The 26,381-nt window shown below is 42.5% G+C and overlaps 2 protein-coding genes across 2 annotated transcripts in view; one reads left to right on the top strand and one right to left on the bottom strand.

Annotated features, from left to right (window-relative positions):
• Positions 1-26,381, top strand: part of nup133 (nucleoporin 133) — a 426,297-nt gene that overhangs the window by 302,508 nt on the left and 97,408 nt on the right. The window lies entirely within an intron of this gene.
• Positions 1,730-25,778, bottom strand: akt3b (v-akt murine thymoma viral oncogene homolog 3b). The gene is made up of 14 exons (XM_073463233.1): positions 25,641-25,778; positions 20,111-20,639; positions 12,194-12,319; positions 11,993-12,104; positions 8,771-8,915; positions 8,530-8,661; positions 7,664-7,729; positions 7,354-7,422; positions 5,843-5,965; positions 5,618-5,746; positions 4,915-5,129; positions 3,366-3,453; positions 2,956-3,058; positions 1,730-1,904 (listed from the first exon to the last, which is right to left on the bottom strand). Exons 2-14 carry the CDS (start codon positions 20,154-20,156, stop codon positions 1,819-1,821), a joined length of 1,440 nt encoding a protein of 479 aa, XP_073319334.1. The 5' UTR covers positions 20,157-20,639; positions 25,641-25,778; the 3' UTR covers positions 1,730-1,818.

Genomic DNA, 26,381 nt, shown 5'->3' on the forward strand with positions numbered 1-26,381 from the left:
TAAACACAAAAGTGTTTTATTTTAAACAGCGGGAGCTCTTCTCCACTGAAACTACAAGATGCTTTCATTTGGGTTAGTTTAGTGTTTGAAGGGTTTTAAGATACAAAATGTTAATCGATCAGCTATAGAGAAGTTGCTAGACGCATCATTGTACTTTGGACAGCACGAGGCTAACGTTTGCCCTCACTGTCTGTCTTTCTGCTAAGCTAAGCTAGTCACCTCCGGCCTCTAGCACTGTATTCAACAAGCAGACGTGAGAGTGAGATCCATCTTTTCATCTCAAACTGGGCAAGAAAGCGAAAACAGATTTCCCTAAAAGGCAGAAAAAGCAGAAGAATGTGTGGAATAAACAGGTGATACCTCTGGTTCTGCTTTTTAAAAACCTGACGCCTACATTACCCACAATGCAACGTAGCCAGTGCCACAAAAGACTCTATATTGCTTTTTTCACATTTGCAGTATCACTCTAAAAAACCTGTACACACCTGGAGCTGCAGTGAGTTTTAAGCTAGATTTAAATTAGATTTTGTTTGGAGCAAACTGCCGACTTCAGTCCGATCAGCACGCAGAACTCACAGCTGTTTACTGTTTGTGTGTGTGTGTGTGTGTGTGTGTGTGTGTGTGTGTGTGTGTGTGTGCTATGACAGCATAAAGTTGACCCCCATGTCCCACATACATACAGTACATACATACATTACATACATACATTAAGCCACATTTCCCTGTGTAAACACCCATTCCACTAGTCCTACAGCTACGATGAGGAAACAGAAGAGAGGAGGTGAAGAAGAAGAGGAGGAGGAGGAGGAGGAGGAGGAGGAGGAAGAGGAGGAGGAGGAGGAGAAGCGGTGAGAAAGCAGAGAAAGGCCTCGTTCCCCTGCCGGCTGTGGAAAGCTGGAGCGGTTAGCTGAGTTTGAACGCGGTTGTGCTCTGTGGCGCCTGAGTGAACTGTGCAGTTTCTGGCAGTTTAGTGTTTCCTGTTTCAAAATAAAAGACCAACTGAGAAGTAAAGCGTGAGAAAAAAAAAACACATGGGTTGAAAAAATACGAGAGCAAAGTGGTAACACTGCAACGATGAGAGGAATGATACAGACTCGTCCATTCTGTCTTTCTTTTGATTTTTTTTTTGTCGTTTTTTTTTTTTTTTTTCTTTGTCGTTGACCTGTAGACAGTGATTTTCATCGCCATGGGATTGGGGAATGTGCGCTGCCATGGCAAATGTATGAGAAAGAAATTATTTTTTTTTGTAGTTTTTTCTTTTGAGTGAACCACGAGCCATGCACTTATTCTCAACTAAGAATGACCCTTCACAACCCCGAAACCCGCCCGCCCTCTCCCAAAAACAAAACAAAACACCCTGTCGGTATGATACGAAACATCTGCACACGTAAGGCAACATTTTTGGTTTTTTGTTCCCTAAAACGGCTCTTCCAAACCAAGTGCAAAAAAGTCAAAAGAAGAAGAAAAAGGGCAGAAACAACAAACAAACAAAAAAAAAAGATGAACGCAACCCGGGTCGACAACTTAATACTGACGGAGAGAAAAAATAAATAACAAAAACATTGCCTTCTGCAGTAAATAGCGCTGAAAATGTAGGAGACTTATTTTTTTTTAGTGTGGGGAGACCGGCTGGAGTCTATCCCACTGTGCAAAAACCTCTTTTAAAGTCCCTAAAAAGACTTCTCCCCGTCTGTGAGGAGGCAGAGAAGGAGAAAAAGAGGGGAGACTGGTATTTTTTTTTTTTTTCCTAAAATGGCTACGTGTTTTCCTCAAAATGGCCACGAATGGGGACGATACTGGCTGGCGGGGCCGGAGCGCTCACTCCCGCCCGCTGGCTGAGTAGGAGAACTGTGGGAAATGAGGCCTTCGCTCGTTGTCCGCCGCGTCCATCCCGTCCTCGTCATCTGTGCAGAGAGAGACGGAGACGCATCAGAGACCAGTAATAATAATTCATAAAGCCAAACCATAACAAGTGATTTACTGACTTATTATCTATTCACAACATCAGGTAGAAACAGCCTGTCAGTTTGTGTTTCCACCATATTTTCATCAAATCAAAAACATTTGGTCACTTAAACCATTTAAAATATCAAAATATAAAACAATTCCTGGTCGTTTTTATTTTCAAATAATGAACGAAGCAAATATTTCTCAGCTGGTTTATGATACTGACACTAATAACTCTTTATATTCTGCAGTTGAAATGACCCACCAGTGATCCTACATTGGTATTGGTACATTGGTATCTGTGATTTCATTTCTTTGAGTTTCTTTAAAAACCGTGAAACCTGATCTAGAATGTTATTTAGGTCAATGAACTACTAAAATTATATTTTAAAAGTAAGTATTTAAATAATGTCATAAATAAATAAAAATATAAAACTCTGGAATAAAAAAAAAAAATCAGATTTGACTAAATAAAAACAAAAGAGGAAAGTCTTAGCATCCTGTTGCTGAAGATTGATGCTGTAGCTGTTTTGGTTTTTATTTTATTTATGATTACTTTTCAAAACAGGATCCTGTAAACAACGACCTCGTGCAGCCACTAGGGGGCGCCTCAGGAGGTCAGTTTTCATATGGTTGAAAAATGTAAGTAAAATATAAAGATTTGTAGCTTTTATATTATATCTACTTTGTCAATGCACAAAAAAGGATGAGTGAATTTTAACATTTTATTTGGCAAAACCCCAAAAAGGCTTAAAATAGTTAATATAAAATGTTTCGGTGAAGCTCAAACTAATAAAATGAGGCCAAATGTCCTGAATTTTTAAATATGGGGTCAAGCTGTTGTTACAGCTACATTAGACAGGTTGAGTTATGCTCATCGTGATGTTAAAGTTCCTCTTTAAGTCAAGAGGAGTAAAACACTGCCTCCATCATATCAGTGGTAATAAACACAGATCTGATGTTTGATCCGCCGGCCTCGTGTCGGTGCAGGTGGACAGACGTCCTTACATTTCTCCGGCGGAGTGATGGTGATGGTCTGTGCTGTGAACTCCTCGTCAAAGTAGCGTGTGTCCGTCTCCGAGGAGACCTGCGGCTGGAAAGGTGGGACCAGCTGGAGGAGACAGGAAGTGGACAAGGTGAGTTTTGTGCCTTCTGTTGACGTGAAGCTCGAGTCATTTAAACAAAATGAAAACGTGTCTGTGCGGAGGGCCGGCTGCTGTTTGGACCGCTTCATGTCGTTGAGCTGAAATCCAGATGAGGTAATTATTTATTTTCTGTTTCTATTTTGGAGTTTACATCCCAGCCAGACTCCTTTTGAAAAATTAGGTAACCCTGCTACCAGAATATCTCAGGTAGGCTGTTTGAATAAATTACCACTGAAGATCGGATGACGTCTCGCAGCTAAATCCTGCTCTCACCTTCTTGTCGTAGACGTCCTGCCAGTCGATTGTGCCAAAGAAACTGTGTCGCATGATCTCCTTAGCGTCATCCGGTCCGCCGCCCAGCCTGTCAGAGAAGGGAAGAAGAGAAGAAGAAGACGTCGAAGTCAGACATCAAACGCCGCTCTTACAAAGTCTCCATCAATGGAACCAGAATATCCACCTGCTACTGATCCTAAAATAACTCGTCGGGGTGAACGAGTTCGCTCTCTGAAGCTGCAGTAGCCTCTTTTTTACCAGTTTCTTCATTAGAGAAAGACAACGCCTCGGGGATAATCGGAGTGGGAATTTAACAGCAGCCACCGGCCAGTTTGGTCTAACAGCACTTTTTACTGAATCCCAAACATCATGAGAAGGTTCTGTTCTCCTCTCAACATCCAGAGGTTCACAGTGAAATAAACTACTAGTGTTTATCATCTCCTGACCGGCGAAAAAGAAACAGGATCCTGCAACATCAAAAGGCCAAAAACAGGAAAGATCTGATATCACTGTCTTGGTGCTGTTCTTGAAACACCATCATTTATGTTGCTCCTCATCTTTGCAACTGTCCAATCAGGTTTTTTGTAACGTCAAAGCTTTGCTGGTTAAGAAAAAGACACATGGACATGGAAGAAGTTATCTTTATAAGATGGGGTTAAGGTTCTGACAGGGTGAGGGGACTGGTAACTGGACGGATGAGTCTCTGGTCTTTCCAGTGTTTCAGTGGTTCTGGTGCAGCTGATCCAGATAATGAATATCAGGGTTCACGACTGCCTCCTCTGATTGTCAGTCATTGTTTACAGTCCAATGAGCAACTTGTGACACATGAATAGAGATTCTTCATCATTGAAGCTAATAGAAAGATAAACTGTCGTGAGACGACAGCCGATGGGTCACAAGGTTGCTCTTCGGTCACTGCCTTCCACCAAATGTTGCTCTCCACTCTGACTTTTTTACCTGCTCACACTTGATTGGTCAATGCTACTCGGACTACGAAGGGACTAAAAAGGGAAAACAGAACATGTCCGGTACCAAATTTCTGTCCTTTGCCTACAGATTGTGTTTTGATCTGCAGATATCTGTGTGTGGAGGTTATTTATAGACATTAACCTCTGAAAGTCTGGAAGTAGAATAATGAAGAAATGTACAAATACACTTTCTAACAGGCATCTTTAAAGCATTTTATGTCTTTCATACAGAACGGACAATAGAGAAATGACAGGAAATGAAGCGAGGGAAGTGAGGAGAGGACATGTTTCTCCAGTTTTATGATTATGTGTTTAAATGAAATCATTTAAAAACATACGCATGTTTGCTACAGTCATCCATCTTTTTTTTCTCTGATGGAACGTTTCTGATCAAACAATATAAAAAAGGGAACTTGTTTTGAATATTCAAAGCATTCTGCAGCTTTCCAGGAAAGTTTAACCGCTCTCTGTATTGAAAACAGCCGTTTGCCTGTTTCTTATGCAAACCTGGTGATGATGATGTGTGTGTGTGTGTGTGTGTGTGTGTGTGTGTGTGTGTGTGTGTGTGTGTGTGTGTGTACCGTTTGTTGGGGTCCTTGATGAGCAGCCCTGACAGCAGCGACTTGGCGTCCGCCGACAGGGTTCGTGGGAACTTGATCTCCTCCATGAGGATGAGTTCAAACAGCTTCTCGTGGTCCTGGTTGTAGAACGGCAGGCGGCCGCACATCATTTCGTACGTCACCACGCCCAAACCCCACCAGTCCACCGCCCGCCCATAGTCGTTGTCCTCCAGCACCTGAACACACCACACATAATACCACCACTTAACCATTGTGTTGTCATTCATTTCCTCTTTAAAAAAAACAGGAAATACCTGTATCTGCAGGTCCAGCTGTTCACTGTAACTATACACTTTCACTTTGTTATAATGTATTGATCAAATTGAAAATTAAACCTGTTTTTTTTCTTTCTGATGTTGCTATTTTTGACTCTGACATTATCTGATATCCTCTTTCATATCCTCTTAATGGAAAACAACTTCCACCACGATCCCCATTAGAAGAAGTGAAAACAGTTGTTGACATTCTACTTTGGTGTAAAGGAAACATTCAGACGCCGTTAGAGGAACTACAGCTCCGGGTACTTCCACGTCGGTTGCAACGTTAAGCCCAAAGAGGTGAACTGAGAGGATCCAGAACAAACAGCTTCTTCCTTGGTTTTATCATACAAGACAAAAACAGATGACAGTGAAGGCTCAGTTTTCTGTTTAGTGTGACCTCTGACCTCTGGAGCCAGGTACTCTGGTGTCCCACAGAAGGTCTTCATGGTGGCAGTGTCGGTGATGCCTTCTTTGCAGAGGCCGAAGTCTGTGATCTTGATGTGGCCGTCTTTGTCCAACATGAGGTTCTCCAGCTGGATGAGGGAAATATAAAAACATGAAACATGAAGCAATCTGGACGCGTTTCTATCCGTTTCTGCATCAAATGTTGGACTTTTGCTGTAGTTTACCTTCAGATCACGATAGACGATCTTGGCAGAATGTAGGTAGTCTAAAGCAGAGACGATCTCAGCGCCGTAGAAACGAGTGCGGTCCTCCGAAAAAACTCTTTCTCTTGACAAATGGAAAAACAGCTGCCAAGAAAAAAAACAAACAGATTTCATTCACCTCAGACATCTCGTCTGGATTAAGTTCAGTAAAGACCAGGAAGTAGCTGATCTAAAATTACACACAGTTACATTCAAAACAAAAGTAGGATGACAGTTTCAGATCATTAAATTAGGCTTAAAGGTGTCATTTGTAAGAAAATGGACAGAATTCAAAAGTAGCTCCAAAACTACAGGGGGCAGCATAACCACATCCATCTTTGGTTGTAGCTACTGTTATATTTCACTCGTTACTCTGTGAACTGAGGATTTATTTGGACCGAACCAGAGGTGACTGTGGACACAAACCAACACTGTTCTGGTGCCTCTGACTCAGTTTGTGTCCAGTTTGAATGAAGTGTGTTTGATGATGAGTTAACGAGGCGATGAAGCTCGTCTGAGTTCAGTCACAGAGAGAAACTTGAATTCAGACGGCGTGCGGTTGTATTTTTCTGTCAAAACATTTCCTTTCTCCACTTCTTTTGTTTACTTATTAGTAAGCAGCATCTCCCAGCTGAAACTACAGGGGCTATCAGACCATCACCTCTTGAAGTACAAAGTGGTATTAGGACACAGGATGGGCCGGGTCAGCTCTTCATAATTGTTTTAAACTAAAATTCTGGCCATGTTGTACAGATTGCTCCTTTAAAACAAATTACATTGTGGATAAAGTAAAGATGGAGTCCGGTATGTGTGGGAATAATTCATGGGAACAGTTTAAAGTACGAGAAGAGTCGTAAACTTTTAATCTAAACAGCCAACTAATAAATCTGAAATCTAAAAAAAGAGATTCATTAACACTCACTTACGTACTGTAAATATAGTTTCATTTGTATAATCTCATACCTGAATTTGCATTTAAATAGGAACATTTGAATTTAAAGCAGCTATTTTTAATCAACCTAACTATCTGTTACTTTGTGTTGTTTTGCTCCTTGCTGTTGATCAATAAAGCACATTGAAGAAGCAAAACCAAAAGGTGGAGCTGAGGAGGAAAGTGACTCTAAATGCTGCAAAATGACACGTATGTACACGAGAACAGGCCGTGGATCCTTCAGATGTGGAAAATAACTGTTACTGTTTTGCAATAAATGGTAAATGTCTTGATCAAGTGTGTCTGACTGAAGCCACACGAAAAGAAATGAATAACAAGTTCAGAAGATATCGTGAAGCTGCAGACAAACCAGCTGAATAAATAAGACTTAAACCACAATAAGAGGAGCGACTGCTTTCTGTTACAGCTCTTTGAATCGCACCGTGTTGTTAATCAACATTCTTCAATAATGCTTGAAATAACTTCCATGTTGGAATAAGACAGAACATCTGCCAGCATCAAACAACGTGTTTTAAAAAAAGAGACTCATTGATCTCCTCACCTCTCCTCCGTTGACGTACTCCATTACAAAGCACAGCCGATCCTTCGTCTGGAACGAGTACTTCAGAGACTGCAACACAATATATACATATTTTTTAGTCCCAGCAGTGCTCAGCCGCTTGTTTCAGACACAGAACAGAAGCTTTGTGGTCTGAATTCAGTGCATCTTTCCTTCTTTGCACAACATTTATAAAACCGTCTTTGAACTGAAGCTGGTGGCCGAGGCTGCTCTTTTTTTAAAACTAAGAGGTGGATTCATTCTAACACACAGAATTCAGAACGTTTCATGCAATCTACACGCTGATACTCACAGTTAGGAATGGATGCCGAGTGTTTTTTAATACCCTACTTTCTGTGAGCGTGTGAGCGACTTCATCCTGTGGTGAAGAGAGAAAAAAAGAAGAGGCAGAGTGATTAACGAGGTGACAGAAGGAGCTCGCCTGCAGACGACTTCTTGTGCAAGTCGAAAGTAAAGCTGCACGATATGGTCAAAAGATGATACAGAGATGATTTGACAAGACTGTGATCTGATTCACAATCAGCGAGAATGATCGTTTTTACATCACGACTTTCATTTTCACCTTCACAAAACTATTAAAATCCTGATGGTGTGACAATTGTTGGGGTTTGTACCCAACGAACATGTTTTCTCACATCTGGAGAGAAAGATTTTCTAGATCAGGATCTCTGCAGCACCACAGCGCTTAATTATAACACTGTTTTGTCACACTTTTATTTATTTATACTTTCATTAACTGCACAGCCCGAGTCAAAATGTTGAGCGTGTGATTGGCAGGGAAGAGTGTGAACATCAGGCCAATGTCAGGATAAATGTTTCAGAGTATGAACATCCTCGATGGCTTGTGCAATTGGAGTAAAGGAATTAATGATTGGCTGTTTGAGTAAAAAATTAATTTTAAAAAAGGATGCAGAAAATAAATAACTGTAACATAAACTGCCACAAACCTTTACATGTTAACTATTAATTAAAAGTCCACAGTGTTTCTGAGAATACACTGTTAAAAAACATAATATTGTGATATTTAATTGTATCAATACTTTCTGACAGCCGGATTAGTGATTGTGCTTAGTTATAAATGAATAAATATTAAAAATATTAACTTTTCAAAACTAAAACAAACAGCAACAAGTAAGAGCAGATAAACATTAAAGAGACCTTGGCTATGATGACTTCCTTCTTCAGGATCTTCATGGCGTAGTAGGTACCACTCGCCTTCTCCCTCACCAGAATGACTTTTCCAAAAGTGCCTTTGCCCAGAAGCTTCAGATAGTCAAAGTCATTCATTGTCTGGACAAAGAAACAGAGACATGATGTCAACAAACACCTCCACGTCTCCATCATTCAACCAACGACAGCTGCTGCTTTACGTTCTGACTGGACTCAGACGAACCGTCACCTTTCGTTTGTAGTGGCTGATGGAGGTGTCCATCTCCTCCTCGTTCACGTTCTCGATCTGGGAGGTGGGGCTGCACAGGATGCCCTCCTCCTCCTGTTTGGCCAGAGACTCGGCTACCATCTGGATGGCCTCGGCCCATTCGTCCCTACAGGACGCAACAACAGGTTAAAATACCAGCTTCTGTACAACCTGGACAGATAAAAAAGCTTCAACAACCTCCAAAAAAACACTGAGGTATCACTTCGTACCTGCAGCATCAACCACAGCTGATGCTGAGCTGAGGAGTCTTGCATTGAGCCACTGAGGCCAAAAACAATCCTCTTCAGCACAAACAGAAAACACTTAAACTGTGCATCAGAACCACTTTATAATAGTTATAACTGGGTGGCTACATCCGCTGCAGCAATACCTCACAGAGATCATGAGGAATGTGGTCGGCTTTGTCTGCTTTCGTTTCTCCTACACGTTTCGATACCAGTGGAGATTATTTATGGTGAAGACAACATAAAGCCTCATATCTCCTTTTTTTCTTAAACACACGTTTGCAAACCTTCTGCTCATGGGGGCCACTGTACATTAAAAAAATAAGATAAAATTAAGGGTAAAATTCAGAGAAAAATCTCACAATTTACAAGATTAAAGTCATAAATTTGTGAGACAAAAACTCAAATGTGCTCTGAGATATTAAAGTCACAAGATTGCAAATAAATACATTCAGAAAAATTGTGTTTTCAGAATGAATCACTTGATTTTGTAAGGTTGGATCAACCTCATCTCACCACAGGCGCCGTCGCTCTATGACAGCAGTGGATGACCTAATCAAATTATACTTTACAAGTAGAATTTACCGTCCGGAAATACTCCTTATTTTCATCCCAGAGTCGCCATATTATCCTCAGCATCCGTGCTTCCACAACACTGTTCATCTGATTTCTTTCCTGTAAATTTGTGACTTAAATCTCAGAGAATATCAGAGTTTTTCTTTCATAAATTGAAGACTTTATATTATATATTTTTTTTACACCATCGAACTATCTGGTAAACAAAAGCTTTCAGGTTTGACTTTATTCTATCAGAATAAAGTTCTCTGTTTAATTGTGCCTGGTGCACTGAAGGCAGTTTACCAAATTAACTAATTAAGTGCTATTTCTTATCTAGACTCTCTGAAACTGAGTGCTTTGTCCTCCGCTGCTCACCTGCCTGCTACAGATTGGACAGCAAGTAGAAAGAAAATACAAACCTAATGTTATTTGAAAACACACCTTTAATAATAATGATAAAGAAAACATTCAGTTGTAAGTTTTGTGAATGTTTTTGAACAAATGAAGTTGAACTGTTGGCCAGCGAGCCTCCTAACAACCTGCAGACCTGCTCTGACAACATGGCCGCCGCTCGTGTGCGTGCAGGAGGATGTTATTAGCCGAGTCTTGTTCACAACAAACCCCTGAGCATCAGGTAACAAGTCAGAATGTATACATTATATTGTGTTTTGGAATGAAAACCCTTCAAAACTTGGCGTCCAGCCTCACCCCACACCCCTGCTTCCTGTCTTTCTTCTCACTGTGTTGACAGACTCCTGTAGTGTGAGCACAATTTAACACAAAAACCCTCCAGTCTGGTTCAGGACTGAGAACTGCCAGACTTTTTTATATCTGCTATCTGCTGACAGTGAGTCCTCTTCCATATCTGGCTTTTTTTTATATCTTTATTTATTTTTTTCAGTTCACAACAAGCAGTTAAGATGTGTTTTACAGCTGATTATCTGAATTAAAGGGTAACTTCACCAGTTTTAAACAGTAAAGTAGTAGTAGTTGTAGTTAACAGGTCTCGGGGAGCACTACTGCAAATCACGTCCATGTCCCTCGATGGCTAAGTTGCATTGTGGGTAATGTAGGCGCAAGGTTTGGAAAGTAATCCACAGTTTAGGCATTGTACTCCTGTAACACTGACGATTTCATTATGGACAGTTTAAACATGATAAAATGGATACAACAGAACCAGAGATATCACCTTTTCTATTCCAGGTATTCTTTTTCTTTTTCAAATGCTGCCACCTACATTACCCACAATGCAACTTAGCCAATGAGTGACATCACCAGCGGTATTTATCAGATGACATGCAGCTTCCTCTGGAGCCACAAAAGCTTGTAAACACACTTTCATGTGTGAAATTGATGGAATTACCCTTTAAGGAAACTTTGATGATTTCTTTAATATTTTTGCAGTGTATTATAGTTTTGTCTTTGATATGTGTGACATGAACACACAATATTTATTCTTTTCAATTCAGAATTTGACTATTATTTGAGTTTTGGGTCAGGACTAATTACAGATTCTCTTTTCTTTATAATCAATGTTTTAAGAAAAGGACTGACCCAAAAACTAAATACTGCAACATAAACATACGTCGTGCTCGACAGGTGGCCATTTTACGTTCAGTGTGAGCTCAGTGAAAAACAGAAGCCTGTAAGATATCCTCAGATAGATTGTTCCTCAGTCATTGTTAGAGTATCTCATCTGGATTTGTAAAGATCGACAGATTATTTGTGTTCGTATTCCTGTTATTTAAAAAGATTGGGGTATTTTACGACACCAGCCCGACTTTATCCTGGTGGATGAGACACATCCAAATAAAATTCACCAAATATAAAGATTCCAGAATGAAACAAAAATGCCAGACTTCAGTGATTCAACAATCAACAACAAAACATAGAAATTCAAGTCCTGAGTAATAAAGGATTTCTGAAAAAGAAAATAAGCCCCAAATCTCTGATGCTGTCAGAGTTTCCTCTGGAGCAGCTGAAGGCTAATGCTAAGCTAGCTGTTTCAACTTTGAAGTTTTGGGTTTTTCTTTGTATAACCAGGAGAATCACAGATCCTGCCTTTGATTTTGATGATTGAAACTGAAAGCTCATATTGCTTGATTGCTTGATTTTCATGACCCGCCTACTCATTTACCTCCACAGCACCAAGTGCCTGCTCATGAGGGAATGGTGGGTCTCTGTAAATTAACGGCTATGTTATAGACCTGCTCTACTTTTTATCAAAACTGTCATTAAATAACTTCTGTTGTGATTTGGTGCTATAAATAAAAGTGTCTTGACTTCTTAAGTTCAGCCTGTTCTGTCAAATAAACAGAAACAAGATATGTGTGAGGAGCTGCAGAGGAGGAGGAGGAGGAGGAGGAGGAGGAGGAGGAGGAGGAGGAGGCTGAAGGCTCACCTCTCATCAGGAGTGTCGACGTGAAAAGTCCTCTCGATGACGGTGGTCCACTGCAGGCAGCGGATGATGAAGGTGTTCGGCTTGGGCCGCTCGGTCTTCATCAACTGACATTCTGGGAGTCACACAGAGATCGACGTGTTAACACAGATATTTGTTTTCAGCGAGTGGAACATGTGATGGAGGCCTCTGTTCGTGGCTCACTTGCTACAGAGAAGTTGTTGAGCGGGTAGGCCAGGTCAGAGTCCTGCGGTTTGTCCTTGTAGCCGATGAAAGAGCCGTCTGTCTTCAGCAGAAAGTAGCGCGGTCGCCAGTTCTTGATGTACTCACCTGCAGGGAGGAGAAAACATTGAACAGGTTACATCCTGCTGCACAGAGCAGCTGGAGGCAGCAGAGCCGCCTGCACTTCATGCATTACAATAACTTTAATTTCACCGTGGAGGAACGTGTCTCTACGTTGTTGGTATTAGACTGAATAATGTCATGAAACAAAAAGACAGATCAGTCTCATTAGCAGGCTGACATCGTGCTCATGTTAGCTGTTTTCTGTTTGTTATGGGCGGCGTTTTGCTATAACTAATCAGCTGTGATAGACACGTCTGTCTCATAGTGAGCGCTCCAGGAATGAGTCCTGAAACCTGAATATGGGTTCGCATTTCTGCTCTTCTTGTTCCCTCGTCTCAAAGCTGATGGGTTTTCTAATGTGGTCCTGGTGACACCTTTTGTAGTGGGCACTGCCACAGAAGCAATTTTGATTACTTTGCCAGGTGTCTGTCTGTCTGTGACAGATTTTTGTAGCAAAATAGTGTCACCACCAAGGTTCAGTCACAAAATTTTACAGGTGTGCAGTTGAGATCACAGTGAAGGCCGGTTTGGAAGAAGGGTATCGTCCGAGTAAGAGGGCAGAAAGTGGGAAGGTAGGAAAGGAAACGGGCAGTTGTGGTCTAGAAGTTACGCACTGGGCAGAAACATTTCCAAAAGACGTGAATTCAACGTCTTCGACACTGAAAAGACTTCCCATGGAGAGCCAGAATAAAAGTTTTTGTGAGGTCTTTTTTAGACGTCTTTCTGTGACGTCCTCACAGGGTTCAAAATTAAAGGGTTTTTTCATTTTTAGTTTAATTTCAGACATCATTTCAACCTCAGTCACAATCAAATTTTACTCCATGCAGCAAAATCTGCAGGCTGGATTTTAACCCCGAGACTCAACCTCAGTAGTGAGAACGAGGCATGTACTTTACCAGGAGAGCTATTCATCAGCTTTAATACAGACCATGTTTTGGTCATCCAACCTTCATTAAGTAGGCTAGTAGTAGTAATATTCTAAGGTTGGATGACCAAAACATGCTCTTTACACATCTGTGACTGAAGTTGAAGATTAAAATGACTCAAATTACATTGTAAAAACTTTGAATTTGAAATCTGTAAGGACGTCACTTGGACATCACTAGTAAGCGCTGAAAAGACGTCTAAAAAAGACGTCACAAAATCTTTCATTCCGGTTCTCTTCTGACGTCTTTTGGATATATTTGCTCAGTGGGCAGAGAAGCGAGCTTGTGAACAGTTGGGTTGCCGGTTCCATTCGGATCGATTGCCTGATCAGCAGGATTAATCTGGTTGGGGAAAGTGAACAGGCAGGGCTTTAGTCTCCCTCATTACCACCACTGAGGGCCCCTTGAGCGAGGCCCTTAAGCCCAACCATTCGGGTCAGCAGATCAGTGTGTGGTTGTGCTGAGCGGGTGCCAGTGAACCCTCCCTAACCAGGGAAAGCTACCAGTTCCAGCGCTCCTGGTGACGGCTCATACTACCAAACAGGCCGGGCAAAGAAAAACATTTGAAGAAAAGAAAGAGGCAGAAAGAAAGAAAGAAAGAAAGGAGTCGTGCAAGTGTGGTGACGCAGAGAGGAGGGAGGGGACTGCTAACTGCAGAACAGACAGGAGGTTAGCTAACAACAACAACTCAGTGAATAATCCTGCTGATGAATTTTAAATCTTTACGTGTCTGTTGTTAACAAGCGGCTATTTACAGGAATCATATTAAAGTTACAGGACCAGAAAGCATCATTTTGGTCAACAGAAGTCTGAACATTTGGGTTTTTTTGCGACACATATGTTACATATAAGACATTTTTCAACATCACGTTATTTTAATGACTTAAACATGTAGTAAGGATCTTCTTTATATACGTTTTAGTCACTTAAATGCTGTTAATCATTTGCAAATCACCAAAACAGTGCTTTCTAGGGACAGCACTGATTTCTTAACATCAGAATGCTTTTAAAACACTTAAAAATAAGTCATACATCACACTGTAATCGAAATCACAGTATTGCCAAGTGCAATATCCCAATCACAGAAACTGCAATTTTTTGATAGACGGTTGAAAAAACAGCATTATAATGAAGCACTGTAGAGCTGCTGAGACGTCCTGACCTACAAATCCTGTTCTCCAGATGTAAGAAAACATGTTTGTTTGGTAGAGACCCCAACAAATGTCACATCATCATGATTTTAATAGTTTTTTCAGTGACAATTAAAATTGTGATGCAAAAATGATCATTTAGAGGAATCATGAATCATAGTGCAATCATAATATCTGTCAAAATAACCGCAATATGATTCATTTGTGTCATATGAAGCAGCCCTACTAAAATAAGCTCATTTTACAGTGTTACAGGGTCAGACATGACGTAAACTAAATGAAAACAGGCTCAAACAGTAAAAGTTTCACTGTCCAGCTTCTAACTGGGCCTCGTCTGAAAACATGAACAGTACCACACCTGCTGTAGTGGATGACTCATCACTTTGAACAGGTTCATTTAGGTTTTCTGCTGCATATTATATGTTTTAGCAACATTACGTGTTTTACTCTATGTAAGGACATTTTAAATCACCTGAATATTCTATAATATCCTCAACCTTTTTGTTTTTCTCATTCTAGCTTCATAACAAATTCATTGAAACATCTGTATCGCTTCCAGGTGAAGACTAAATCTTCTGATGAGGAATACTGTCTGAACACGGAGCTGATTGTTATTCAGCAGCCGTGCAGTGTTGGTTTCCTGCTGTTCTGACTCATCAATTTGTGGCACAATTACAACAAATGTTGGATTACGTTGAATATGTCGCGGGGAGATGTTGACATCTTGCAGAGTCATATTAGCACCGGAGCTAACGAAGAACAAGGCACCGAACGACTGAACCGAAGAGCCTCGGCATCCAACAAATCAAACTCTGACGAAACTATTCTCACACATCTGATGACTCACACAGCTTCAGAACAACAGTGTGATGAGGATGACAAGACAGAAAACTCTGGTGAGCAGCAGAGGAAGTCAGCAGCACAGGATTACTCGCAGGCTGCTGAATCATTCGAAGGTAACTTAGAAATCAGGGTTGTCAGCGATGATTTCTTTCCCCATAAATACACCTATTAAAGATTATTTGATTAATTTTCAGCGTATAAAATGTGCGACAGCAAAAAAGGCCTGTTTAAAAATCTCTGTAGACCAAGACGATGTCCTAAAATTGCTCTTTTGTCAAACATGTAAAGACATTCAGATAACTATTATACAAAACAGAGAATCAAAATAACCAATCCTTTTGAAAAGCTCAAATGTGCAATCAGGAATAGCGTTTTTTCGGATTAATTGCTTCAAGTATTGATCAAATATCGAACTTGTCTTGAATAATGTCAGGTTGTAAAAAGCAGCTTGTAACAGCAGGGATCCTGGTTCGATCCCTAAACCAGGAGAATTAAAACTGGTGTGGAAAGTGGATAAGCAATCACCACATGATTATTAATCATCATTAAGACAGTTTAGAACAGTTTTAAAGTTATACTATAATATAATTATCGGTTTGCCATGAACAGAAATCCTCATTTATGGATTATAGTTACAGTACACTGCACTTATGGAGCATTAAGTTTACAATATGATGATAAAGTTTCACAAAGTTTTCATTGACTCCTCACTGTGTTGTGTTGGCCCAACGTCCTGTTCAACAGGAAATACATCAAATTAAAGCTTCTCAGTGGGACTTCTGTGTTGTGTTTGAAGCCAGTCGTTAGTTTACGTTAGCGGACTCAACTTCTAAACTAACGTTAGCTACTGTTGCTCTTTGTTAGCCGAGCGCAGAGAAGCATGAAGTCTCATCCTTTAGACTGCCCGAGTCCTTCACAAAGAAATCCACAGTCCAGCAGCGTTAAACAACTTCAACAAATCCTCCACACGCTTGTGTAGACAACCGAGAGAGACGGGGAAGGTCTCATTTTTCATGTCGCATTACAATCCGCTCACATATGGCCAATAAAAAGGTGACTATCACATGTAAAGATACACACTGTAGCATAGAGTCCCTTTAAAGAAGTAAAGACGTCATGTCAAGACGACTTTCATGATCACCCTGGTCAAAACAAAAGTCCTTACATCCATTCAAACACCATTTCTAACAAGTGAAACATGCTCAACAATTGAGTCTCCGGCGACATAAACTCTGCAGTCAAGAACAACAATGTTTTTTACGACTTCTTTGTGTTTCTTTAAGTCCTCAATAATTCAGTTTCAACACCACAGTATCCAAACCGTTCTGAACTGCTTGTGCACTCTGAGTTTTGATCCGGGTCAGTTTCTTCTAAGAGGCTGTTAGGACTGAATTATAAGAGCGAACAGAGGTGCAATAAACAATTCAGGGACTTGTGGGGGCCGGAGAGGAAGGAACCAGAGTGTTAGGTCATCCTCTGTATGCTCATAGTGCCACAGAGAAACTTCCCCCTGCCTGCCAGCCAACAGGCCTGAGCTCAGACCAGACAAACACACCTCCAGGACACACACACACACACACACACACACACACACACACACACACACACACACACACACACACTAAAATGACTGTGGGAAATAACACACCAGCCAAGTGCAGCTCAGCCTGGGCTGCAGCGCTGCAAAGCCTGCCTTCCCTGCTCGCCGTCTGGCAGGTAAACAACCATTGTTTGGAGGTGCTGTTCTTCAAACTGGCAGCGGAGCTTAGGCCACGTCCAAACTGAGCCGCATAAAAAACACACATCTTTTCTGAGGTCGGTGTTTTCAACAACCCAGAACTGTGTTCCTCCTCAGCACTCTTAGCTGTGAGTTCCCCTGAAAACACTGGTCCTGTTTTGTCATGTCGATCAGGAAAATTAAGCTTTTCCAACATAATTATTACGACCTGGAGACACACAAGAGGCAGGTGAACTGTTTCTGGGTTCACACTACAGCGATCAATTGATTAGTCGATTGAAAGAACGTTCATCACAAACTATTCATTTTCCAAGCTAAAGTAAAACATTTTCTGGCTCCAGCTTCTTAAATGTGAGGATTTGCTTCTCTAAATGAAAAGTCTTTGGGTTTTTGACTGCTGGTTTTGACATTTCATAAACTTAATAATTCAAGCGATTAATTTGGGAAATAGTTGCCACATTAATCGATAATAATACTGATTGGTAGTTGCAACACTAGTTCAGACTTCTCAGCTATAAATAGTGATTTCATTGATGTCTCAGTGCAGCAACTTCTTGTTCAACATGTTAAATCTGAAGAATTTATCGTGTTCAGCTGCACTGAAATACACTGAAAGTGACCTTGTATAGTGAGCAACTGACAGATGTAGAAGAAAACAGTTGAAGTAGTTTCCTTTTTTACACTCATCCACACTGATAAATGTACAAAATGAAGTCTATTTAAAGCCATTATTATTAATATTATTACTAATGGACAGCAATGCAATGCACAAATAAAATGGAGGAGCTCCTCAGAAGAGTAAAAGTAAAAAATTGTGGCTCACTGCAGGAAACCAAAAAAGTAATGAATCATTTGGAAAACCTTCTGCTTTCTCATTATGTTTAACAGGCAGGAGCTCTCTGTCATCTTTAATCATTTCACGTTAGTATTAAATGGTGAAGTGCGTTCATAGAGCTCCAACGATTAGCTGATTGATCGGTTATCGACAGGGATGTCCCTGTAAATGCATCATTCTGGCGAGAAAAATACGTTTTTTAGCTCGATCTAGTTTTTATTTTTACACCAAAGCTGCTGTGGGTGAATTGAAAAGGGTTGAACAACAAGACAGTGACACAACCTGTAAACCCAAGCAGCTGTTAACCAGATGCAGTAGTTCAATTTACCTGCATCATCATTTTTAATACTTATTTTCTTCTCACTGCAGCATTTGTTGCCCACCAGCTGACGTCTGGAAAAACTCTTCAGTCCAACATAATTCACAAAACTCACATCAAGGTTTTGAGTCACAGATCAGATCATTGTTCGGATCAGTCAAAGAAAAGCGAGACCATTAAAACTTTGCTCTCCATTAATTCTGCAAAACAACTAAAGCAACAAACTTTCCCTCATGGTCTTAAATGAAAACAAATTCAGGATGTCCAATGTTTAGATAAAAACGTAAAATAAATAAAATATTGTTTATTCAAGTGGGCAAACGACCGCACCCATTGGCCAGAGGTGTCATATCCTGGCAAACACGACTGCCTTACTGAACCTCCAGGTGATGTATTTCTGTCATCTGTCTCTTTTCCTACTTTATCTTGCCGTCCTCGTAATCTGTCCGATGTTAACGAATTACATCGCTGTGGCGAAGAGGAAACGGTGTCTCCAGCTCGATCGCTTAACACAGGACCTTTAACCACGAGCTGAGAGAAGAAGAAAGCAGGTTGGTGTTCGCTCCACTTCGTACGTTACTTTATGCCGTTTACAAGGTTCGTTATTAGAACTATATGAATTATTAACGTTATAAATACCCTCTGCTGTCGGCTGTCTTGCGAATGGACTATGAAATCCCCCACGGTTCAGATGCTTGCTGAACTGTGGATGAGGGATTCATATAGATCACGGACCAGCTACGCACAAAAAATGTATTTCAAGGTTTGACGAAAGGTTTTATTGAAAGAAAGTCTGCAGGTCTGTAAAAATGAAACAGAGACGGTGCAGTTGAAGATTAGTATGTATAACACGCTACATGGAATGAGTGTGCAGCTAAAAAACAAAGCTAGTTGATTTTGAATGAATTCAGTTTGTTTGTTTGTTCTTTTTTTAGTATAGTCTCAGGTCCAATTGTCTCCTGGAGCAGGACACACATCTCCACCTGAACACTAACTGAACACGTCAACCCAATGATTCAAACTAAAAATGGAAATCAGAAGCAGAAGCAGAAGAAGAAGAACAGAGAACAGAGAACAGAGTACAGCAGCCATCTGTGGCTGAAAATGTTTCATTTTCCATCCTGTGTACAGACAGACCTAAAGCCACAGCACGCACACACACACACACACACACACAGATAAATAAATTCATTCAAACAAACACAGACAGGACCAGAACACACCAGCCATGTTTCAATCCCACTGTCAGGTTTACAATAAATCCACCTCCTCTGTGTTCAAAAATAAATAAATAAGAAAGGCAACTTCCAAGAAGTGGTGAGCATCGTTGTTCCTGCTGTCAGATAATGGGTCACAGCTACATCCACACTCTTGTGTGAGGGGGAAAGGTAAAGACAAACACTTTGTGTCAGGACGGCACAACCCGGGTCAAAATGATTAAACCTGTCTGCTGATGACATCATCAGCATCCTGATAAATGCCAACTTAGCAAGTTTAAATTGACTTCAACAAAAAGCAGAGTTATTAATTGAAGTTAATCGTTTGATTAATTGATTGTCAATATTTTCAGCATGCGACTCAGTTTTCACATGTTCGGGCTTTGGTCTGATCATTGTGAGCTCTGAGAAATGATCATTTTTCATCCTTTCATAAGTTTTAAAGTCTAAATGATCGAACGGTTTAGACCAAGGCGGATTAATCCACATTTGCTGCTCTGGTGAGTATTTGTGGCTGCATGACGGTGTGTGTGTGTGGGAGTCGATATAACTAGTGTGTGTGTTCATAGTCGTGAAGGAACAACAGATGTGTGTTTAATAGTTTCTGGTCAACATGGAGCTGCGTGGCACACAGAGGAAGACGACGCTGCGACACGCACACGATCCTTCATCACCAGCTAATTCAGTGAAACATAAAAAAAACACACAGACAGCTGGATGTAATCTGAAAACATGAAGCGTCCTCACCTCTTTTCTGGACCCAGCCTTCCTTGACGACGTTCTGGTCGCTCATGGTGGCTTCTCCTCGTCACCAGTCCTCCCAGTTCTCCCAGTGTGGTGACGGTGAAGGGACAGTTGTTTGGGGGGTTAGTGGGACAGTGTGTTTGGGCTGAAGCTCAGTCAGCCTCCCGTCTGACCGCTCGACCTCCGACCTACCTGGGCCCCGCTCTCGCCTGACCTCAGATCTGTCAACTCGTTCCCTGCTGGCCTGTATGAGTCTGTAGCGTCTCTCTCTCTCTCTCTCTCTCCCACAATCACTTTCTCTTTCCTCCTCTCACCCTGCCGACCCGACCTGACTTTCTCTTGCTGTCGTCTGTCTCTCTCCTTCCCCTCCTACTCTTCCTCACCTCTTTGTAATTGTTCACTCCCTTCTTTCTCTCCCTCCCTCCTTCTCGCTCTGTTTCACAGTTTTCCTCACTCCCTCGTTCTCTCTAACTTCTTCTTCTTCTTCTTCTTCTTCTTCTTCTGTGTTCAGGCGCTCCAGCGGTGAGTCAGCCTGGAAGGAAACGGAGGCAGAGAAAGGAGAGAAGGGAGAAAACACACACACAGAGCAGGTCAGTGGATAGTTTCCCTCGCACAGCAAACACACCAGGCCGCCACTTATTGTTCAGAGCCTTAACACACTTCCTGTCTCCTTACCTCCTTCTCTCCTTCCTTGCCTTCTTCACTTACAGCCTCTTTTCATCCCAATTCCTTCCTTTTCTCCATCAGTCATTCCCTAACTCCTTCAACCCCAGTTTCCTTCCTCTTCTCCCTCCTTCACCAGGCCCTACTTTCCTTCACCAGGCCCTACTTTCCTTCCCTTCCCTGTTTTCCTTGCCTCCTCACATCACCTCCTCCTCCTTTGTTCCCTCCCTCCTTCTCTCATCAGTCTTCACCAAACTCTTTATCCTAAACTTTTTTTTAACTCTGCTTCTCCTTCCTTCCCTCTTTACGTCCTTCCTTCACTGGGACCTACTTTCCTCCCTTAACCTCATTTCTCCACGTCCATACCTCCCCTTCTTCTCTACCTCCCTCCTCGTTTTTTACAACCACTCATATCATCTCCTCCCTCCTTCATTCCTTCCTCCCTTCCTTCTCTCAATCAGTCTTTCCAACTACTTCTCCAATTGTCTTCCTTCCTTTCCTCATTCTCTCCTTTCTTCATTACTTCTCTCCTTCACTGAGCCCTTGTTTCCTTCCCCAACCTCATCTCTCCTTCTCCATTTTTGTCGCCTCCTCACATCATCTCCTACCCTTCCCCTTCCTTTGTTCCCTCCCTTCCTCACTAACTCCTCTCCCTTCCTCTTTCCTTCCTTTCTTCATCCTTCCTTCCTTACATCCCTTCCTTACTAAGACCCACTTTCCTATCCCAACCTCATCGCTCCCTTCTCATTTTCCTTGCCTCCTCAGATCATTTCCTTCTCCTCCCTTTATTCTATCAGTCCTTCTCCTTCTTCCTTTCTTCGCTCAGTCTTTACCTAAGTCCTTTTACCTCTGCTTCTCCTTTTCCCTTCTTGACGTCTCTCCTTCACTAAGCCCTACTTTCCTTCTCTTATCTGCCTCTCTCCTTCCCTATTTTCTTTGCATCCTCACATCATCTCCTCCCCCTCTTCCTGTTTCCTTTCTCCTCCTTCTCTCCCTCTGTCTTTCTTCCTTCCTCCTTCCTAACTCCTCTCTCCGTCCTTCCTCCTTCAATCAGGAACCTCATCGCTCCTTCCTCAGTTTCCTTGCCTCCTAACACCATTCACAGCCTCACATCATATCCTCTCCCCTCGTCTCTATCAGTCCTTCCTTAAATATTCTCCTCCAACTTTTACTTCCTTTGCTCACCTCCTTCCTCACTAACTTCTCTCCCTCCCTCTTGCATCCTCCCTTTCCTTTCTTCTCCTCACGTCATCTCCTCCTCCTTCCTTCGTTCTATCAGTATCTACTTCTCAAACCAAAAACCCCCCCTCCTCTCCTTTCTTCTTCACCTGGCGCTATACTTTCCTTTCCTTGTCTGCCTCCGTCCTTTCCCATTTTCCTTGCCTCCTCACATCATCTCCTCTTACTCCCCTTCCCCAACTGTATTACCTCCTCTTTTCCTTCCTTCCTTTGTTCCATCCCTTCTCTCGCTCCCTCTTTCAACAGTCTACTACCTACCTACCTACTTTTGCCTAAACTTTTTATACCTCCTTTCGCCTTTGCTCATTCTCTCCTTCCTCCATCTCCTTCTCCTCCTCTTCCTTTGCTTGCTCCCTTTCAACCTCCCTTCTCTCCCCACTTCTACTTCTTCACCTGTTTTAATTGCTTCATCTATCATCCTCTCAGCTTCCTTCTCCTTCCCTCATCCTTTCCTTCCTCACAGAAGTCTGGTATCTCCGTCTCTCACCTCCATCTCAGACAGTCTCTACTCTCTTTCACTTTCCTCCATCTGTCCATCTTTCTCAATTGTCCCTGCCTCTTCACATTATTTAACCCCATCCTCTCTCTTACATTTGTTCTCTCTACGCTTTACTCAATAAATAATCTTCCTTCCTTCTTTCCATCACTTTTTTTACCTCCTCTTCTTCTTATTTCTTTTCTTTTCATCCTCCTTGACTCATTCCTTCTCCTCTTCCTGTACATCCCTTTATCTATCAGTCATTTCCTTGGCTGCTTTTCTTCTTCCCTCATCGTCTCCTTTCTCACAAAAAGTCTGGTACCTCCTTCCCTCACACCCCTCCACCTTCTACCACCCTGCACAGGCCGACACTGACAGCAGCGTCTCAACTGCGACGACACCTCTGACTTTACAGTTTGTCCACAAAGCAAAGTAACGATCACGCAGTTAAAAAAAAAAGGTCACATCTTATAACCAACGACTCTGAAGACTGCTAACTTACTGCTTATTTAACATTTGTCTTCATCTTGAGGGAAATAGGAAATCAAACCTTTTCTAATAGGAGCCCAGGAGCTCTGTCTGGGAACCACTGTGACAAAAATCAACAGTAAATTGTTATTTTTAATCACATTATCCTCAGATTATGAAACATAACTAAAGACTTTGCCTTTACAGGAACAGGCCACATGTACGACACATGTTAAAGGTAAACATGTTATATATACTACAGCTGTCTTTAAAACTGCAAAGGCAAGGTCCCTGAAATCATTATCACGTATTTAAGAGATTTTCAGCAATGAGCTTTGTCACATTATGTATGTAGAGAGGTTCAAAACGATTCAATATGTTCCACTGTTGTGCATTACGTGTAAACAAAAACTTAAATTGTCTGCTCTATTTACAGATGAATTCATTTGCAGGACAGATTAGTGTTGTGACGATACTGTAATTTATAACTTTGATGTGATACCTTGAAAAATATCTGTATTTGATACCACGGGGGGAAACTGCCACAACACGGAGGCAATAAAATGTCTGATTTGTATCAAAAGATACATATTATGAGGCTTGTGTACTGTGAGTTGAGCAAAACAGCATCGACATTTATTTACTTCAGGAGGAGGTGGAACAAGAGGGGAAATAAACGCAGCTAGTCCTGGACCATCAATACGGCAAGAAATGAGTATTGAAAAGGTGTCAAATATCCAGCATCCATATTCATCGATATTTTGATACTATTGACGACACTACAACAGATATGTGGATGCTAATAATGTGACGATGAGGGGCTGCAACTAAAGATTATTTTCATTGTTGGCTGATCTGTTGATTATTTATACAAATAAGGGTTGGTTGTTTGCTCTGAAAATGGTGAAAAATGTCGATCAGTGTTTCCCAAAGGTCATAAATCATCGTGTTTTGTCCGCAACCCAAAGATATTCAGTTCACTGTCATAGAGGAGGAGAAAACCGTCACATTTTAGATGCTGACAACTAAACAAATAACTGTAGCAGCTCTTGTTAAACACATATTGTCTCTAAGATTCTGCTTAAAGTTGATAAACACTCATAATATCATCCTGCCTGTGACAAATTAATGTTTTTAAATGTTCTTTAGCATTTCTTGTATAAATCACTTTGAAGCAGCATCGCAACGACTTGAATATATGACTTTAGAGGCTAATGTTTACCAGTTCAGTCTTACCACTCATTACCATGATGGTTCATAGATGTATAGTAGATCACACATCACAGAATTAGCAATATAATGTCAGGTATCATCGGATAAGCCAAATGGATGAACTACGACTGATATTGCACAAGAAATTAAAATGATAAAACATGAATTTCTCCACACAGCATTTCCCCCTCTCCTCCTGTCTGGCCTTTCCTGTGCAACACAATGCATCACAGGCAATTATTACATTTCCTATAATGGATCACGATTTTAAAAAATCAGCTTATAGACAAAAGAGTAATAATATAATATGTTGAGCGTGTTCTGGGGGGCAGATTTGTCCCTGATCCTTCAGTGCACAGCGCGCACACACGCAGCTACAGCATCAATGTGAAGATCCAAGGCTGGAAAACAAGTGTGAGCCTCCAATGACAACAAAAACAATGGCTGACAGCAGCAGCACCGGCTCAGAGCCGCGGCCCTCGGTGCCACTAACACCCCCCCTCTGCCTCTCATTTATCGGCCGTGGTGAGCTCCTGCACCGCGCACACACACAAAAAAACACAAACAAATACTGAAACAACAGCTTTTGTTTCAAGGGCGTGTGGTGTCATTATCTGTTACATAACAACATCCGCTCGGCGAGCTCCATTATATTTTAATGGGCGAGACGCGAATAAATGTCTGGCGGCGGCTCTTCTGCACCGACCGGCCGCTGTGAGGGGCGATGAAACCGTGTGTCCCCCCCGGTGTGAGGTGGCAGGTGTCGGGGGGAGACGGTTGTGTAAACCAGGCTGGCCTGTGATGGCTCGGCTTGGAGGATGCGAACTAGCCAGGGATGCTAGCGGGGAGGAGGGGAGGGGAGGGAGGGGGAGAGAAGAGAGATGCTAACGTTAGCCGGCTAGCTGTAACGGCTGCTAGCTTAGCGCGCTGGCTAACGGCTGACAGCCGCTGGCGGCGGCACGCGGGGATATTTTCGTCTCTGTGGGGAAACAACTCATCGGTTTATCGCTGCTTTTATTTATTGTCGTCGGACTGAGACGCGACGCTGTGTTTTTGAAGGGATGGGAGACCGGGGAGGAGGAGGGAGGAGGTGGGGGAGGAGAGGGGGGGAGAAACGGGGAGGCTGGGGGGTGTCGTTCATCACGGAGATGGGCCGAGGCCAGACGGACGGTACCGTTATCATTACCAGCCCTCCCCTCCCTCCTGCAGCAGCATCCCGGCGCCGCATCCCTCCCAGACTGGCGGATGACGAAGCAGCAGCGGCGGCGGCGGCGGCAGCAGCAGCCCGCTAACGGCAGCTAGCTAGCATGCTAACCTCCGCTCCCACCCGCTCCGGGCTCGAGACGAACCCGCTCCCCGTGCCCCCAAAACGACGACCCCAACCCCCGCTTCCCCTCCCTCTCCCTCCTCCCCTGCCTCTCCCGGCAGACAGTCCCCGTTTCCAGCCACAGCACGTTACAACAATTATTTCACCTGGTAGTCGAAGAGACGGTAGGGATGCCCCCCTCCTCCTCCTCCCCCTCCTCTATGGGCACTGGAGCATCCAACGGAGCGACGTCCCCTCAGAGCTGAACACGGGAGGAGGACAGCGATGGGTCCATAGCCGCCGATGCCGTGTCCAGAGCGCGGAAGCCGAAAAGAGGAGAGGTTTTTTTTTGTGTGTGTGTCCCAGACAGACAAGAGACTGCGGCGGCGGCAGACAGACACACGGACAGACAGACAGACCCGCTCGGCTCCTGCTCCCTCCGCAGCTCCGCCAGGAAACCTCGCTCGGCTCCGAGTCGGCGCGTCACGTTCAGCCAGATCTGACTGGGAGGACTCCTGCCGCGTTCAGGGGCTGTCGGACAGATGGGCGCTCACGCAGCCAGCCTGGAAATGTGGCTGAACCTGGGAATTTAGGGCACTTTGTCCTTGTCTTCGAATCGAGGGCTACAAGTGAGAACACCAGGGGCACGTCCGGCCAACATTTAGGAAATAATGAGGTCGTGACTCCGCTCCACGCGACTCAACATCTTTTAAAGGTGCACTATGCAGTTTTGGGGAAGAACATGCAATCAGAAGAGAAAGATAACAAACTACATGAACAAACTCTCTTTGTGTTTGTGACTGAATAAACAAACTGACCTTGATGGACAACACAGTGTCATACTTTAATTTGTTTATATTCGTTGGACCCTGCCATAACGATAACAATATTATCGCCATATGTGTATA

The sequence above is a fragment of the Pagrus major genome, chromosome 1 (genome assembly GCF_040436345.1).
Source record: "Pagrus major chromosome 1, Pma_NU_1.0".
NCBI classification, from domain to species: Eukaryota; Metazoa; Chordata; class Actinopteri; order Spariformes; family Sparidae; genus Pagrus; species Pagrus major.

Bases quoted from the DNA above. Each gene is read 5' to 3' on its own strand.
- akt3b (XM_073463233.1), bottom strand. From the start codon at position 20,156: ATGAGCGACCAGAACGTCGTCAAGGAAGGCTGGGTCCAGAAAAGAG. The intron at 12,105-12,193 runs GTGAGCCACGAA...TGTGACTCCCAG, and splicing joins CAACAACTTCTCTGTAGCAA to AATGTCAGTTGATGAAGACC. The intron at 3,454-4,914 runs GTACACACACAC...CTTCTCTGACAG, and splicing joins ATCAAGGACCCCAACAAACG to GCTGGGCGGCGGACCGGATG.